This window comes from Aphelocoma coerulescens, chromosome 19 (genome assembly GCF_041296385.1).
Source record: "Aphelocoma coerulescens isolate FSJ_1873_10779 chromosome 19, UR_Acoe_1.0, whole genome shotgun sequence".
Classification (NCBI taxonomy): Eukaryota; Metazoa; Chordata; class Aves; order Passeriformes; family Corvidae; genus Aphelocoma; species Aphelocoma coerulescens.
In genome coordinates, this window is record NC_091032.1 from 9,068,139 (window position 1) to 9,086,605 (window position 18,467).

The 18,467-nt window shown below is 39.2% G+C and overlaps 1 protein-coding gene across 24 annotated transcripts in view; it reads right to left on the reverse strand.

Moving 5' to 3' along the window:
- Positions 1-18,467, reverse strand: part of BCAS3 (BCAS3 microtubule associated cell migration factor) — a 299,613-nt gene that overhangs the window by 184,508 nt on the left and 96,638 nt on the right. For 22 of the 24 annotated variants that reach the window (XM_069033155.1, XM_069033159.1, XM_069033156.1 and 19 more), the window contains 5 exons: positions 17,865-18,015; positions 10,896-10,940; positions 5,063-5,187; positions 4,314-4,479; positions 3,084-3,184 (listed from right to left, as the gene is read on the reverse strand). In XM_069033155.1, coding sequence (XP_068889256.1) covers positions 3,084-3,184; positions 4,314-4,479; positions 5,063-5,187; positions 10,896-10,940; positions 17,865-18,015 — 588 coding nt within the window. The remainder of the gene's footprint in view (positions 1-3,083; positions 3,185-4,313; positions 4,480-5,062; positions 5,188-10,895; positions 10,941-17,864; positions 18,016-18,467) is intronic. The other 2 variants (XM_069033158.1, XM_069033161.1) reach the window with 1 other exon arrangement.

An 18,467-nucleotide genomic window follows, 5' to 3' on the forward strand; every position in this document is an offset into this window, starting at 1 on the left:
TCAAAAGCACCTTAATTCCTAAGTACCAAACAGCAGGAAGAAAGCAGGATTTAAAGAGCAAGTAATGACAAAACTTGGCAATTCTCTGGAGAAAGCTTTTACATTGCAAGTTCCTGTGGACACCAAAACCCTCCTGTGCAGTGCCTTGCATGACTCTCCTCCCACTGCCAGGTCTGCTGGGACAGTTTAACTACACTGCACAATGGTATTTATGTTATAGGAAAAACACCTAGGAAGAAAAAAAGGTGACTTAGATTTCCTTCTGTTGTGGTTAGATTTAAATGTGCTCAGGACACAGGCGAATACAGAGGGAATATCAGAGACACAAATAAGGTAGAATATTGTGTACTAAAAGTGAGGAGTGTAGAGAAATACTGATGCCTAACACCCAGCACTGAAAACCTGAGGATTGTAATTAATCCAGGGGTTTGTGGGATGAACTCATGGGAACAACAGTGAGCCTAGAATCTGCTCTGTCAGAAGGAGCTCTCAGGACTGGTTATATTCTCTCTGACCAACCGCAGAGCTTGGAGCAGGATACTGACCAGCAGGCCAGCAGGTTGTGGAATTTACCATACAAGTTCACTTTCAAGCCATGAACTTACAGAAAGCTGTAAATCCCTTGCTTCCCACTTTCTCACCTGTGCAGCAGCCTGAGCTGTGATAATGTGCTCAGGTAGACATGAGCTGCACACACTGATGCAGGTTTCTGCAGCAGATGTCACAGATGACCTCAAAGCAAGGAAACAGCTGTGCTGATCCACTTATAAATACCCTTGGGATAGAGGTCTTGGACACTTGTTGTACAGAACATTTCTTCCAACAATGGTTCCTTGTTCCTTCCTAGCAGCAAATAAAGCTTTCAGATTCTTTTAAAATATTAAAAGCTGAACCATGTGTCAATAACCTAACGCAGGATTTTTTGAATATTCTCTGTTTAGCACAAGAAGTCACCAGGCTGGTTTATATTTTTCAAAGACTAAGGAAGATTTTGGCCCTGTGTTTTGGCATCAAACCTCTTATTTATGAAAACCTGGCCGTGCAGCCCTCGAAGCAGCCCGCCAGACGTCTCATTGTTCTGCCCGGCTGCTGACAGAGGTACTCTGTGCTAAAAAGCACACTGAGGGTTTTTCAATGACCCAGGGGGCAAAGGTCACTTATTATAAATGGATAATGAGACCTAATGCAATGTTCTGAGTGTGGACAAAGAAAGGGTCTATCCATACCCCCTTGTGACTTGGTCATTCAGGCTTTTATTTCCCCTGCACACTTAATGGAGCCAAACAATTGGCAGAAATGCTATACAGAAACAGAGAGAAACTGCTGCATTCTACCTCCGAGAGACAGATACAAATAGTGACCCTGAAACGGCGCCACGGCTCCTCTCAGCACTGACGTGGCAGACAGATGGAACAGCCCCCCTCAGCCCTGACTTAGCCATTTGCTGGCAATTAAAGTCCCCGACGGGAGCGAGAGCACAGCAAACCCAGGCTGCAGCTAAAGCCAGCCCAGGGCAGAGCTGCAGGTAAGCAGAGCCACGGAGCTGGGCTCAGCAGCTCTTTACCAGGTGCCTTTTGTGGGAAAGCTGCTTTGAGTCCATGTTTGCAGGGACTTCACTGAGGAGCTTCAGACTGAATAAATCCAGAAAACAAATAAAACTTCAAAGACTATCAGACACAAATTTCTCTGTTATTGCCATCTGCACTGTCCTCTAGATACTCTTCTGTCTTTAGTGGTTATCATTTTATTATTCTTTCCATTTCACATCCAGCTTAAAGAATTCCTATTGCGTAAATTAAAACCTGAATTAAAAGTCTTAGAAGTCAAATAACACAAGTTCATTAATTGTTGGAATTGAGCTACCATTTCTTCTTCTTTCTTTAAAAAGTTTTCAGTACTAAACCATTTAAAATGTGTATTTGTACACATGTGTCTACTGTACTGGGTAACACTATCTGAGCTGTTAATAAATTGTTAATAAAATACACAAAATGAGCTCCATCTATCCCTGATTTCACTATATGGGATACAAGTGAAACAAGGCAGGAATCTAGCAAAAAAACCAAGCCAAAATGCAAATCTAATGGTGCTGTGCACTACTAATTACTTTTTAATTTTCTTTTGTACCTTTTGAGTTTTATCCCAATTTTCTATGCAGCAAGGAAGAAAGAAGACTCAAACCTTGCAGGTTTCCATAACACTCAGATGCAGCAGATGGACAGGTAGAAGCAACAGATCCAATCTGGCACCAGTGCCCCTTTTACCAGTCCCATCCAAAGTGCCTCCTGGCCCACATGGCCACTTGGTGCATTTGAAATGCCCCTGTCACACAATGCTGCCTGCACTGACAACTGTGCACAGGCTCTTGTTTCCCTAGGAGTACCCTGACAGATGCCAGGAGTTGTTCCCTTGTGAGACTTCAACTGCTACATCACTTTGATCCTAGATGGAACTTGTTCCTCACTGTTAGTAGTCTTACTGTCAAATAAAATACTCATTTTTCTATGAAACCATTATAAACTACATGGGTTTGTGTCTTTATATAATATAGATACACCATATATATATATAGCTATAGGTGTATAAATGTTTTGGAATGTGCCATGTCATGAAATATTTGCTCTCTGGGAATGATGTGGCTGGGCAAGACACAGGCAGGTGGGCAACCATCCCTGGAAGCAGTGCCAAGGCTCCTGAGGGAAGCAGCTGTCTGAGACTCTGGCTGGAAAGAGCCCAGCAACCAGGAGTTCCCAGGGAGAGGGGAAATGCAGATGCACTCGCTTGTCACTGAGTATGGAATTCACAGGAGGAAATGGCTAAAAGGATGAGAAGGAATGAGGTGAGGAAACCCTGAAGATTTCACGGGACCTGGTGGGTCACTCTCAAGGCCAGCCAAGCACTCCCACAGCCTCACAACTCTGCTTCATGTCAGAAGTCCCAACACTACATTCACTGCTCTACCCTTACCAACACAGTTACACACAGCCCTACTCTGGGCTTGAACATACACTGAAATTGGCTGAAAAATCAACTCAGAAAGTCACGTGCATATGAGACAAGACAAGAAGTTGTCAGCTACTCACAGCCAGCCAGAAGATACTGGTAGTACTGCACAGCATCTGCAGCCAGGAGCAGTGGATGGTTTGCATTAAATGGTGGTTGGAGTTCATTCCACTGAGGAGTTCTGAGGTAAAACACAAGACTATTAATATTTAAGCTAATACAGAGAATGTAAATCAGTGTTTCTGTCATCACATGCAATTATCTATACAAGCTCACAAAATGTTTGTAATTATTTAAATTAGCTTGTTCAAACACTGCAATCCACCACAGGCAGTGGAGCAGCAGGGCCAAATCGTGCAGATTGTGAGGCAAAGACAATACTTGGTTGTTGACTGCAGCAGGGATTGCGTAAAAAACCCCAGGAAGGAGGTTTAGATTAAGTTGGTAAATATGTTCAGGACCATTGTATGTCATGCTGACGTTATATAAACACACAAGAGAAACTGGGGAACTTTTTTGTTCAGTTAACTACCACTGCTTCCATCCTGTAAAGTCATTGAACATTTCCAAACTGTGAAAATAAAGCTGTGTAAAGTTATGGATTATTGATCCAATTAGAATTTTCAATTCCATTACAACCTACTCATTTCAACAATAATGGTCCTGAAGTCTGTGTTGTAATTTTAATTAGGGTGGGCCACTCCTAAATAGCTGGGTAAATCAAATATTGATCACTCCAGTCCAGCCATAAGCAGCACTAAGGAAGGTAGGAGCCAAGAAAAATCAATAGAAAAATATTTTAAAACGTCAAAAGCACTGACAACACTTTCTCATCAATTTTTCTTTACTTTCTTCCACATGTCAGGAATAATTTCTTCTACTGTCTTAAGAAATGGTACCTTCAGCTGCTCACAGGATAACTCACAATCCTTCATTGGGGGAACCTTGCTCATGTCTCACAGCAGAATTCTTTACTTCAACACTACCAAAATAATTGTTTCTAGTCCTTATATAAAAAGAAAATTACAACCTGATCATTTAAAATCTCCAATTAATAAGGATCTCTATTGATTCATAGACATGTTCATGTAGTTCCACATGTAGAGAAGGATTTAAATGCTTAGTTCTCATTGAGGGGCATGGACAGTGACAGAACTGTATGGAAAGGAAGGCCTGAATTTCTCTCCTTCAATGCAAAACTTTAAGAGTTTTTAAATGTGTGACAATCACGATGCAAAAAGATCGTTCAAAAAGAAAGATCCCAAGCATTCTGTGGAGGAAAGGAAGGAAAAGTCCCAGGAATGAGGTACCTAACCAAAGTCCAGCTGGCCCTGGGGCAGGTGACCATCTCCAGCGGGGTGTCGTCGCTGATCTTGGGCGCGGTGCTGAGCGGCCGCGGCTCCAGGACGTGCTCCACCAGGCTCCCGTAGCAGCTGATGATGTACAGCGACTCCACCACAAACTGCTTGGACTGATCTGGGGGCAAAGAGAGAGAAAATCTCATTGCAACAGCACAGCAGGAACAGAAAAAGCTTTTGCAGAAATAGCAGACTCTGTGTTCTTTTAAGTCTCTTGCTTGCAGCTAAAAATGTGATTTAAAAGAAGTGAAAGGGCTGGAGAGACAAAGAAAAAACGGTACAAAACACATAATTTTCACACAATTGTATGAATATCTCATACAAGAGAAGGTGGAACAAATTTCTCACCAAGTTGTACTCAGGTGATTACACATTCCCAAATATATGTTGTACAATTGCTTTAGCAAAGGTGTTTGATCTTTATCTCACAATTTTTTCAGTGCCACTTCACACAGTACCTTTGGACTGAACTATCAAAGTTGGGTTTCTGTCACTGCATCACAATAAAAGATCAATTATTCATTTCACTTATTAAAATTTCTTGTAAATTTTACCAAAAGCACCCCAAGCATGCTCCTAAAAATCTCCATTGTCACTGAGTTTAAGGAACAAAATCCACAAACAAGCACCAATTGCTCAGGACCTGTCATAAAATAAGAATTTAAGTTTAAATGTAAATCCTAATCCTGTAAGGTACCAACCTTTTTCTCGTTTGAGACCAGAATTGTTGGCAAACCATGACCTGGAAGATCCAAAGACTGCAGCGACACAAAACTCCCCTCCCACAGACTTACTGGGTGAAATCTGTGGAGCTGGTTTGGATTTGCTTTAAAGAAAGAACAAAATAAAATTATGCAAGTTAATTCTCAAAAAATTAAAATATCCCTTACTTAACAGCAATTTAAAGATATTACTTCAGAAATGGTGAATATCTGCAGTTCCCATAAGGGCCAGCAGGATTTACAGACGCTCAGTGTTTTCCAAAAACAGGTCCCAAATTCCCCTGGAATACTGAACTCATTAACTTGAGGAACAGCACTGGCTCATAATGGAGAATTGAATTGTTTAAAAGACCCAATATTGAATATTTGCATTCAACAGAAACAACTTTTTAAGTAAATACAAAGAAATCCTAAATCCCTTGGGAATGAAAATACAGATTTTGGGTCAGTCATTTCAGGTGGTTGATATTTCCTTGACTTTTCCAAAGGAATAACCAGGGGATATGTGTGACAAAGGGAGGGAGGGAATGACATGCAGAGGGTACAGGGCAAGGAAACGATGCACACACTCATGAGCCACGTGTTAGAACACATCAGGAATTCCATCATGGAAAAGCAGATTAAGACACTCTGCCTTGACCCCACGATATGCATGGAGCAGATCCAGGGGTGTGTGAGGATGTTTATGGAGACATCCTGTCTTTCTCCTCACAGGGACCTGCAGGAACATAACATTCTGCTCTGCAGAAGCTCAAAACTATGGTTAGAGCATTGTCCATGCCTCAATTCATTAAATCAGGATTTCACCCTTTCTTTAAGAGAAAAGCTGCTTGAGAAACCCACACAAGATTCCTCTTTCATGTTCCCTTTGTTCTAGTCCATTTAATCAAATTTTTTCATATTTTTCTCTCTACTCTATTTCACTGCTCCCTTCTCTTCTTACCCATCCCTCCTTTCCATTTTTCTTCTACTAATTTCCTGTTCCACACAATTTCAGCCTGTGATTAGACCATCCCATGAACCTGGTTCTCACATAACAATTTCCAGTTCTGAGAAGTGTGTGTGCATATATTTATGTGCAAACAAAGGAGTCCAAGTGTTACAATGGAATTCAGCACTAGAAGAGTATTTTTAAACAGAAGAAATCAATTAAAACACTGTAGAGTTATGATATTTAATTTGTACTAACAGATCACACACATGGCAAGCCTACAGTCACATGCATCAATTAGAAATTAAAACAAAAGAACTCTTTCCAAAGGAATTCCATCACAATGACCAGAATCCATGGAAAGGTTCAGACAAACTTCCATGGACGTGGATCAGAGCTGAAGCTCGTACATGAGGGAGAAGCTGGAATGTCCCAAAAGAGCAGCTGAAATTTACAGTCAGTAACTCTGGTATTGAAAAAAAAGCATTTAATATCCAACTGTTAAACCTCCAGCTACAGATGACTGGGTCAGAAATCTGTGTTCCAAAAAGTTCCTGACTATAAATGTATTCCCTTGCTTGCAGTGGCACATCATACTCTGTATTAGAATATTCAAATTGAGACTGTGTTAACTAACAAGTGTTTATTAGCTACTAATAAAAAATCAGAACAGATTTCTTTCATTTCAAAATGATCACCTGTCACAGTACTTTTAATCAAATTGTATATTGAGAATTATTTTAGCTCTCACTTTCCAAGTATTCACACACTCACATTCCTTCAGAAATGAAAATATAAATGTATCCACGAATTAGAGTCGTGCTGCTTACTGATCTATACTTCAATCAGTAAATGATTTGGTTTAACAGAGAAGATTGTTCAGGACACTGTCACCCATCAATCACTACAAAGCAAACCAAGGACACAGGTATGACTCAGACATATTCACTTCCTCTTGACAAAAGAATCTTTCTGTACCGTCCTAATATTCTTAATATTCCCAATTTTTACTCAACACAGTCTGAGGTTATTAAAATGATTTTTCGAGGTTAATGAAGTAATTTAAAATGGGAAAAAAATTGGAAGCAAATGCTATTCTCAGCTACAAACTGGAGTAAACTTCTACAGAGACAGAACTGACTTCAAGCCTTGAAGCAGAAGTGAACCTGGGACTCAACACATTTTTCCAGAGTTCTCCACACTCTGAGTCCCAAGACCTGTGTACAACCAAATACAATTATAGACAGCCTTAGAGGAAATGGTCTAAGCTCAATTCTATTTACATCTTGTCTTTAGGATGTACATCTTTCAAGGCAAGCACTTAAATGTTGGTTTCAGTGCCAAAAGCTTTTCCCTTCGAGGACGATGTTTTGTAGACAGAAAGAGCAGCCCTTGTAAAACACGATTACTCATGTGGTTAAACTCAGCCCTGCTAGCAAACAAAGACAAGCAAACAAACAAAAAAGACTTGTGCATCCTATTGGTTTGGACAGATTTCTGAAAATACTGATGAGATGTCAACAAGTCTATTCTGAACTCTCTTGCAACTGAGGAATCTTTCATTTGACCATCATTTTACTCGATTCCTGAGTTTTCATCGATACATTCCAACTCAAATTTCATTCCTTCAGCAAACCTCCAAAGCCCAGTTATTTTCAGTAACAGTAATGCCATTAGAAAAATACCTTTACATGTCATTGTGATATTTTAACAACTTGGAAACTATAAATCCACATTATTCTGCAGATGCAAACACCCTCTCAGCTTTATAAATGATAACTAAACAATAATGTTGAAGGTAGGTGGTGAATGACTGGTTTCTGCTATGAACTCCTGCTCTTTCCTTGCTCTTGGCTTGTCAGCACTTCATAAATTATTCCAAGAGCTGAAGTTTAGGCACATTTGGCCTCACTTTTAAAAACAGTTACTTTAAAAATATCTTCATAATATAGTAACTTCCAAAAGATTGTACCATAGTTTTCCTGACAAGGGATGCAGGAAGAAATTCAGATTGTTGGGAGTCAATGCTCAAACCAGCAGACAGTGAAGCAACTGGGACCAAACATTCCCCATTATAATTTCACTCTTCATTTCTTTCAAAAATTAGGAACAACAGCACTGTATTTAAGACATCAGGAGGATGGAAAGGCAGTTTGCTTTCTCCTCTCTGGATCTACTCCACCTGGAATTCAGCGAGACACAGCAGTAGTTTTACCCCAATTAGATCTGTGCAGAAATCTATATCAGGAATACAATGTATCTGGGGAAATTTGTATTATTATTATTAAATTCTCTAACATAATTTTGGAGTATTATTTCTATTTTAAATGCAGGAGCACTGAGATGTAGATGCAGACGTGGCCAACTGACATTTTCTACTGAAATGGCACAAAAGGAGATGGAAGGAAACTAAAGAAGAAAATTAAGACATCACTTTGTCAGTACTTAAAAAGCAATGAAGAGACTGAGCTCAGCATGCAAGTTCTTTCAAGTTGCCAACACAGTAAGAACAGATTACGACCTACTGAAACTATTCACAGCTCCCACTTCTTGACTTTGTAACACATCAAACTGCCATAATCTCTGGAAATGCATTGTGTTAGCTCTTTGTAAAAATACTAAATAGTTACAATATTTTAACTTGTTTACATTTTAATTATGATTTTACTAGAAAGAATTAATACTTTCAAAATATTATGAAAACCAGAGGTTGCACAGTTTATGATGGAGCTTTATGTCTCATAAAATTCTTCTGTCTCTTAAATGTATCTTTAAATTCACTGTCAAACAAGTGACATGACTTTAAAACAATAAATAAATTGCATATATATGATACAAAGGAACTGCCTTATTATATATTCAAATATTTATAGTCAAATAGTACCAGTCTGCAAAGATTGAGAATCACTTTGATTTTATATTCCCAACAAACAGGCTTCAAATATATGAGATTCATAAAAACAAAAGCACTTATTCCACACTAAACCCACTGAAATGGAAACATCTATGACTGCTGAAAGAAAAAGTTTTATCCTGACTACACACGCAGCAACAAAAGTATCAGGAGAAAAATACTGCATGAAATTTGCAATTACACATAAAATTACAAAAAAAAATCTGTCTCTAAGTCCATATATTTTAATTAATTTATCATTGTGCCTAAAACATGAAAACAAAGATGTTTCCAGTTGTCAGATTATGAATAAAGCAAGAAAAAGCACAAAAAGCAATGGTAGGATTCTTTATTCACCAGGCACTTAGCTGTCAAATCAACATTCATTTTGTTTACAGAATTGTAGGTCTCATTAAGACCTTAATGGAAACAACATGATTTCTTCCCTCACCCAAAGTTTGTTTTTTATCCTAATTTCTCTGTAGACTAGTAAGGACCATACTTTTGAGCTAGCACTGGCATTAAACAAACCACAAAAGAGTCTTGTGAAAGACAGGCAACAATTTTGGAGCCTATTTCATATATTCCCCTCTTTAATCTCGGCCTTTTAATCTTGCTTCAGTCTAAAATAATTTCTGGTTGACGTCTCCTGCTTCTTGCAGGGGTGACCCCCACAGCCTTTGCTCAGACAATCCACTGCCAAAACTCTTCCTCCAAAGCCTTTGCACTTCTTAGATCACCATCAGGCAAAACTCCTTGGTGCATCATAAACTACATTTAGAAATGGTTCTTAGGGAGGTACTTCAGGAATTAGAAATTCTCCAGGAATAAGGCAAAGTCCCCTTTCTTCCTTCAGTGGCCTTTGCTTCTCCTGGTACAGCTCCCATATCCCTCTCATCAGCCTTTCTCTAGGAATTCTGTGTCCTACAAAGCTCTTAATGAGTTCTTTTCCTGAAGAAAGTATTTTGATAGAGACATTGAGGGTGATACATGTGGAGCCAACATCTAGAACAAAACCAAGAGCCATGTACAAATATTCTAACAGATACTGGTGGGCATAGTTAATAGATATCCTCAGCAAAATTAAAAACAGAGAGAAAATCCCAAACCCACAAAAAAACCCCTCCAAAACCCAACCCCCAAAAAACTCCTAGCTGGAAGTTTTAAAATTTTCTAAGATGTTCGTACTTCTTCCATTATCATTATCCAAAACTTCTAGCACCTAAACCCAATCCCATTCCCAAGTGGTGACTGAGGTGATGCAGCGCTGCCCAAATACTGAACCAAGCTCCGACATCAAGAAATTTGTTCAAACTTTCTTTTGCTCTTATAATATGCAGCGATTTTTCACATTAAAATGAAGCCCCCTTTTATTTCAAATATCCCAATTTTAAGGGAACTGTTTCCCATGTTGGAATGAGATGATCTTGAAGGTCCCTTTCACCCCAGACCATTCTGTGATTTTTTTCTCCAAAGTAATCAGCTTTTCTTTTTTTTTTTCCAATGCCCATTTTACTGCTTCACCTCTCACTGCAGTACTTTACTGCCTACTCACTGCTAATCTGGCTTATTTTTCAGAGGTCATCATTGATGTTTTCTGTCTGTAAGCAACTTAGTGCTACAATAATAAAGGAAGCAATATAGAAAAAAAAAAAAAGAGGCCTGTTTGGAAAAACATTGCAATCATTTCTGCCCACTTAGAAGTAATTTATTTTTTCAACTTCCCTGCTACTTAAAAATTAAATGCACTCTCAAAGGTAAAAAAAAGAAAAAAACCAGTGAATTCATTTCCTTGCAATGCTTGCTGGTGAACACGCATCCATAGCTTAAAAGTGAAATTATGTGGGTGGAAACCTATGGATCAGCCATGCAGGTAAACAAATGAAAACAAAAAATTAATCCAAAATTAAAAAGTCTAAGCACAGAGTTATTTTCAGCGAGGACAGCAAATGGAGTATAGGCATGCTGGGTTTGAACTGGGAACTCACCAAGGAGCTTTTATGGAAAAACATCCTGCTCCAAACAGGTAAGGTCTTCACGTAAAGGGGAAAAATGCACAGAAATTAGATGAGAACTCAATTCCCAACAAGTACACTGTAAATCATGCTATTAAGATTTATGCAGAAAGTGAACAAACTGTTGTTAGAACCCTTGCTGATGCCCTGGAGGAGCTGAGGCCCTGCCAGGGGAGCAGCTCTGCCCAGGGCACAGCCCCGGAGGCGGGAGCTGGCACGAGGGCTCCGCATGCTGGGACACACGGGCGGCATCGGTGCAAGCTGGGCTCAGAGTTAGAGCTCGGGTTAGGCACAGCTCAGGGCCCCCGCCTCCAATCTGCTGCCCAAGCTGAGGCTGCAGCAGATACTGAAGTCAGAATTGACAGGAAAAGGGAATTAGCATCGAAATCAATCCTAGGTGGGGTTTTCCATGGAACACGGAAGGGCCGAGTGGGGCAGTTTTACAAAGTTACTGAGAGGAGGTCAAATAAAACCAACAGGTGCAATCACAACCTTTTAGGGACAATTACTCAGCCTTTTGCTAGGACAGAAACACACCAGGAAATTCAACTGTATAACCCAGAAATCTTCTTCCCCCCTTTAAAAGCTTGCACAGATGCAGGAAAGAGAGGCCTAACTTACTTCAAATGTATCTGATGCTCAAATCACCAGATCTAGAGCTGAGTGCTTTTGGCCACCCAACAATTTACACCACAATTTGATTTTACGTTTTGTTCAAGTATTTTTGCACAGTGGATAGTTTTTAACCCATTAATCCGAGGGCATTTTTAATGGATATCTCCCTTTAAAAAGCCATTGCTGTAGAGACATTTGCATAAAATCTGGAAAGGAGCAACAGGAGGCAAATTTAGAGCTCACATGCTCAAGGCTTCTTTGAGTCTCATTTGGAAAGTAACATCATCCACAAAATCTCCCAATAATTGATTTTGGAAATGCCAATGGTTCCGTTTTCTTTTCATACTCTGACTCAGCGATAAGTTCTAGGTAGTTGAAACAGGTGAAACAAGGCAATGAATCACCTGAAAAGGTCCAGCACTGAAGGATGTATAAAGCACTCAGCCATAGACCCACACAATTAAAAGGATACCAGCCTGATAAAAAATAATTCAGTGAACTAAATCTGACATGAGCATAACATCAATGAATGAAAGGATCCTCTCAAAAAAACACTCAGGTGAAGATACAAACCTAAGACATACATTCTTCAACATGCAAAGATGCAAAAATCCAATAAAGAATAGAATATTACAGAAAAAAAACCTATTTTTAATTAGTACTATAGGCCAAAAACATTTTTGAGCTCCATATAAGAGACTAGCCTTTAACTTTTTGTATTTAATAAATGTTTGATTAACAATTTTGGGGACAGAGCTCATTTGGTAGAACCAACCACCCTTCTAGACCTAATATATCATCTTTGAACAGTGGTAAAACCCAATTAAATTGTCTGAACTGAATGATCTCCTATAAAGTCAGCACATCCAGTCCCCGAGTCAAAGGCCAGTCTAGAAGATGTCCAGCACTACTGCACTGCTTAAATATTTAATTGAAAGCTAAATCTCCTGCAAAACCCAAAGCCAACATAATTTAAAACCTAGAATGTATTGAGTGTAAATTTGAAGAGTCATTGGAGAGTGGTCAGATCTGCCTGAGAGTTTAGAATTCAATTTCTAAATGATGATCATTGATGTTTTGGACACTATTTTTTCTTCTCTGCCTCAGTTGCTCTGTCTGCAAACATCAGGCAAATGACACTTAGCTGAGCCCATTAAACATTTCAAAAGATAACACAGGCTTTTTCTTTTTCCACAACATACTATATTGACCTGATTATACTTGCAAATTAACAAATTCTCTTTATTTTAATTACAAATTGGCCCAGGTGGACCCACGCTTCAACTGAAGCTTTTGTTCGGTTAGTTTTGGATAGAATATGGATGGAAATGGGTAGAAAATCTTGTATCATGAAGAAAATGTAATTACAATTCCAAAGACTACAGCAGAGTCTTATTAAAATGCTTTAAGTGTGAGAAAACCAACTTAGTACCTCCTTTCTGTTCAAAAGACCTAATTTCTTTGAAGATGACCATTTTGTCCCTATGATATTTATATAAGCAATTGTTTTCCACTATTTCCTTCACATAATATGGATGGAATGCTAATTGAGAGTGAGAGAGAATCCACAAATTACAGGTTAACCCAACCTTGAAGAGACAGCACCAGATGGCTGTGCTCGGTGACAGCAAGAGAGCAATGCCAAGGCAAAAACTCACCCAGGTTCCCATTTCCCAGAGCTAGGGAGAAATTCCAAAGGAAATTATGGAATGAAGATGATTTACCATTCAAAGTTCTGATGGAATTTTCTCAGTTTCTTAGCTGACTCTGAGTTTTAGCAAGTTGAAAACTGAAATACTTTGATTTCATGTTGTTATGTTTAATAAAACTATTTAAGCTTTTAATAAGCTGTGCAATAGGCATTTATTCTAACCCTCATCATGTTATGCTGCCATATTGAGAATACTTTTATAAACAGTCACATCTGAACAAACTTTAGAGCAAATAATTGTATTTATTATCAATTACAAATCATTACACCAGTTACTTTATTACCAAAATGTGATATAAAAACTGGAAGTGATATATAAAATGTCTGAGACATGCCAGAAAGGGAATGTCTGGCTTCAGACAATTGTGCTGAATTCTTTAGCTTCACTTATTTTTTTTTCTCTACTTTTTCAGTTATTTTTTCCTAATTAATTGTACTATAACATGATGATTTTGCATTCCTTGTTTTTGTTTGCTGCAGTAGCTGGCCCTGGGATAAATGAAGCTCTCTGAGACAAAAAAACCCCAAGAGATATCAGTGACTTCTTGTGTACAGAAAATTAAAATGATAAAATTGCATCAGACACTTTACCTACTTCCCCCTTCCTCACGGAGGGTGGAATGAGGGATGGGATGAAGAAAGGATAGAGTTTCATGTTTAAAAATACACTATCTAAATCTCCTGGCTGGAAAAAAAGCAAGGTTTATCCCTTTCCTGTAAGGCACACTGGATTTCTGTGTTTTGACAAGACCCAGCTAATGCAGGTTCCATCCTGCTGCTCACTCCAGCCAGGATGAACTGGGGAGTGAAGTATGATACAAACATAATGAGCGTGTCCCTTGAGGAAGTTAAAACAAATGCTGCTGTCACAGGAGCCAACTTTGACAATAGTTTTTCTTTTGGGGCAATTATTGTATCTTTTCTTTCCCTCATTCCCATTACAGCTCATCCATGTCCCCACTGGAAACTAACTACAACTCATTCCACAAACACAAGGAACACTTATGGAGCTACTGCAGGGCACAAAGCCGAATTCTAGAATGTTCTGATTCACTGCCTTTTATAGACAACAAGAAGGATCCTACAACTCTTCCCCTTTCCAATCTATAAGCTCTTTGTAAATGAGCAATGAATTAACCCATTCACCAGCCTTGACAAGGAATGCAGCATTACTATCAAAATTTTGAGAGGGAAACTGAGGCAGGGACAGGGAAAGACTTATTAAATCCAGCTCTTGTGCTGTCTTGCATTCCCCCCTAATCTTTAAAACATCAGAAGCTTCCTTACTCATTAGTGCTAGAGCCCCTTTGAGAAGCCTCCCTGCTCCCAGAATGTGCCGACAGCACAAACTACAGGAAAGCCAGTCAATGGGACGACAAAATGTAGGGAACAAAATGAAGTGCTTGATGAAGGTGCGGAAATTACAGTGGGAGACTTGAAAAAGCAAGGGAAGAAGCAGAGGGCAGGGAAGAAGGAAATGATAGCGATGGAAGGTGGAGGGGATGCTCCAAGATACTTCATGCTGACAATAGGGCTTGTATTCAGAGCAGTGACTGATCAGAACATGTTCCAAAATCTGCATGTTTGCAGGGGGAAAAAAAGGCATCGGTGATGAACAGCACGGTCATGACACAATTCCAGACTCTGTCTTTCATTCCCATAGGGCTACAGGGAACACTTTTTTAAAATTTACTGCCATTCCACCTGTCAAGCAACATGACATGCTTTGCAGCTCTGTTCCAGACACATGATATTAAGAGCACTGATCAGTTCTTTCAGTACCTGGAAAATATTTTGCTGTCTTGGATACCGGCAGAACAAATGCCAACTCGACCTTTTGGTTAATAAAATCTACAAGACTTCATCAAGACTTCATATTAAAGCAACTGATGTTAAAAGCAAATAAAATGGACAAATCCCACCCTCTAATTATACAGTATTTTAGCCTTGCTTTTTCCTTTTAGAAATGTGCTGCAACACATTAAATTTTTAATTCTTTCGAAGTCACAAGCACGGGAGAGGAATCTTGCTTTGAGGGCGGCTAAGCAGCGACTGTAAAAGCGGAGTGATCCTGAGCCCGGCTCCTTTTCTGATCGCTGCACAATCGCAAGGTTAAGCAGCTGCTCCCAAGGAAGAGCCTTGTTTCCTCGGAGCAGTGCTTAGAGGTGCTGACCATGTAGGTGTAAATACATCTGTCTTTTGCCATTTGCAGTAATACATGCCTCCTACACTTCTCCCAGCGAGGCAGATGGTCCCTGTCCTGTCGAAATATTACACTGCACAGACTTACAGTGCTATGTGTTTGCAGAAATATGAGGGCAGATGTTAAATATGTTAAACACACGCTTTGCCCCCTGGAGGTTTAAGTTAAGGCTGCTGTCTCAATTTGGTCATTTTAGGCATGCCAGGCTTCTTGGATCCTAGGCATTCCTCTTAAATCCCTGCTTTATAAGTAACAGCTTTTCATGTTAATTTTGTGTACTTTCATCAAATATTTTGGATGCAGAACAAATGAAGGAAGCTCTCGGCTTAGCATTACAAGGCTACGTGGGCTCTGCTGAAAATTATGATCCTCATTCATGAAAACTCTATTTACACAGCAGGGTATTTCCCATGACTGTTGTTTTCCCCCTTACATAAGCCTCACTGAGCATTTTAAATTTAATTAGTTTTAAAAATTACATAAAATGAAACAGAGACAGTTTGTGAATAGTATAATTTACCGGAAAACTACGAATATGAACACTCCAACTATGCTTTAGATGTTTAAGAATAAAACATTAAATAAAATATTGCAGACTTATTACAATTGCAATAGTTTTAGAAAGGTTTGCTAGTATTGCCACAGCATTAAGGAAACCTTTGGAATGAATTTTGCATTAATTACTACTGTAAACCAAGAGCTTTTTTCCAAATCCTTCTCCTCACTGTTTCCCTATCACCTACCTCCCCTGGCAGGCCCTCAGGTGAATTTTTAATTTCTTTCTCTGCCATGTCCCATCTGGTTCTAAGTATCTATTCCAGTTCTGGGAGCCCACATTTACATTTCTGTCCTTCACTGGCCGTATTCTTCAAGTCAAGTTTTTGGTATTTCCCCTCTTTGAGGAACTGTGACTTCCTGCCCTGTGATAACCTCCCCCTGATCCCACCTCCCTTCCTGTCCTCATCCAGGATCACACCCAGATATGCTTCCAAAATTCACCTGAGCAGCAGCACAATCTTTTTCCCTCGCCTGTGTTTAAACTGTGAGCATAAAACTAAAAAGGCAAAAACAAGCAACTGAAATGTGTCTGTGGAGGAAGCTGAACCTCAACATGACCCTCAAACTGTTTCTTCACTGTTTCTTAAGTTCCATTTACAATTATCTGTGAAGTTCAGGAATTTCTCTCTGTGCTTGGGGCAGCTGCGTGTTCGTGGTTCACGTCTGGCTCAACAAGCCCCGTGAAATTCCCGGCAAGGGCAGGAGTGGATTGTTGGATAGACACGAATGGATACACACGTGCACACCCCAGCTTCTGTCAGCATGCACACCCAGGGCACCCAAATAAGGGATTTTACAGCATGTCCTGAACTCAAGCACAGAATATGGGAATTACTCAGGGAGAGAGGGAATATTCACAAGCTCTCGCCTGAAAAATAATTCCTGGTTCATGAAACACAAGGTAAAATTCACCTCATGAGCAGGGTTTGAGCAAGAAAGCACTGAAGCAAGAGAGGCAGTGCCTGCGTTTGCCAAAATGCAGGAGAAGGTTAGGAAGCTGTAGGACTCTCAATTGTTTTGTCCAACCACATGCCATGCTCGATCTACTTTCCTTAAAAATATAAAATCCCTCTGTAAACTAATGGATCTATCATATTTTTAACTGGAAAATACTCAGGAATTCAAACAACCAGAAGGTGAGAGAGGAAAAATGTAATCATCACCCAGCAGCTTTAATTACAATAAAAGAATATTTAAAGTTTAGCAAGAGAAAAATATCAACTATTGGACAGTATCATTTAATTTAAAATTGCTATGGTTTATGAAGCTCATAAAATCTTATAATATATATATTAGAGGAACTTTTCCCAACAAATATGTTGAAGTGCTTTATCATGGCACACGAGAAGTACCAACGTGCAGCTGGCTCTGGAGTGGAAATCCACACATGAATTACCCAGTCCAGAACAGTGCAACAGAGGAAAAATAAGGTCAAGAAAACAGCAGGATTAAGTTTTGCCTTTCTGCTCAACCTGGCTTACTGTCTTTCCAGTTCTGATGGTTAAAAATCATTTCTGCTTGAAAAGGTTGGAAATCAAAATAAACAAACTTGGAAAAAAAAGTAAAACCATATTTTATTCTGATTGAATACAGCTCTGCTTATGTTTCATTCCAATTCCTGGTGTGAAAACTTCTCCTGACCCACCCAAATGAATATTCCTGAATTTACAGAGGTTTGTTTTCAGGCTGTATTTGTTTATCTGATGTTTTCAGTCTCCTCTTCCTCCCACCTCCCTTCTGCTGCCATGAAGTTACATATACTGAAATTAAAATACGGAATAAAACTTATTCTCACTAATAACACAAATGATTTGTACATGAATCATAAAGGCTAAGAAAGGTTTGTGCCACTTACCCTGTGCGTTTGGTGATGGTCCCTAATGTCATTGGCTGCTTGATTTGAGCAAGAGGCAACACCACAGTCAAACTTGGGAGCGGCAGGAGTCGAGGATTCCCGGGATTGTTGTTTGTGAAGTTATTGTAAGTGTCTTGGCTGTTCAATTTACCTTGATGGAATAGAGATGCAATAAAACACATTATTGGAATTTTTTCTTCATTTATCATTTCTACATCTGCCTGAAAAAAGATAAAAAAGGACCAAAAAAAAAAAAAAGAAAAAAGAAATAACAAACTTCTTTTGTAATAAAAGAAAAAGATCTAAAAAATTATTCCTTGTTTCAGATAAAGAAAAAATTACAATGGAAGAAGCAACTACTAATTTTACATATGGGGATAAGGAAGGATTCCTTTCCATGCAAGGGAAATTATTCCTGCTGCTGCTGCTTGCCTGGCAGTTTTGTTCACCGAAAAGTTTTCGAGTTTGATTTGAAGGACAAGCTCTGGATTCCAATTCCCTACTTAAAAAAAAGGAGTATCTGGAAGGGAATTATTTTCCTAAAGTACCACATACAGTGTTGGTAATTGGAAGTCCTGAAAAGGTCGCTTTTGTTGTCTCGAT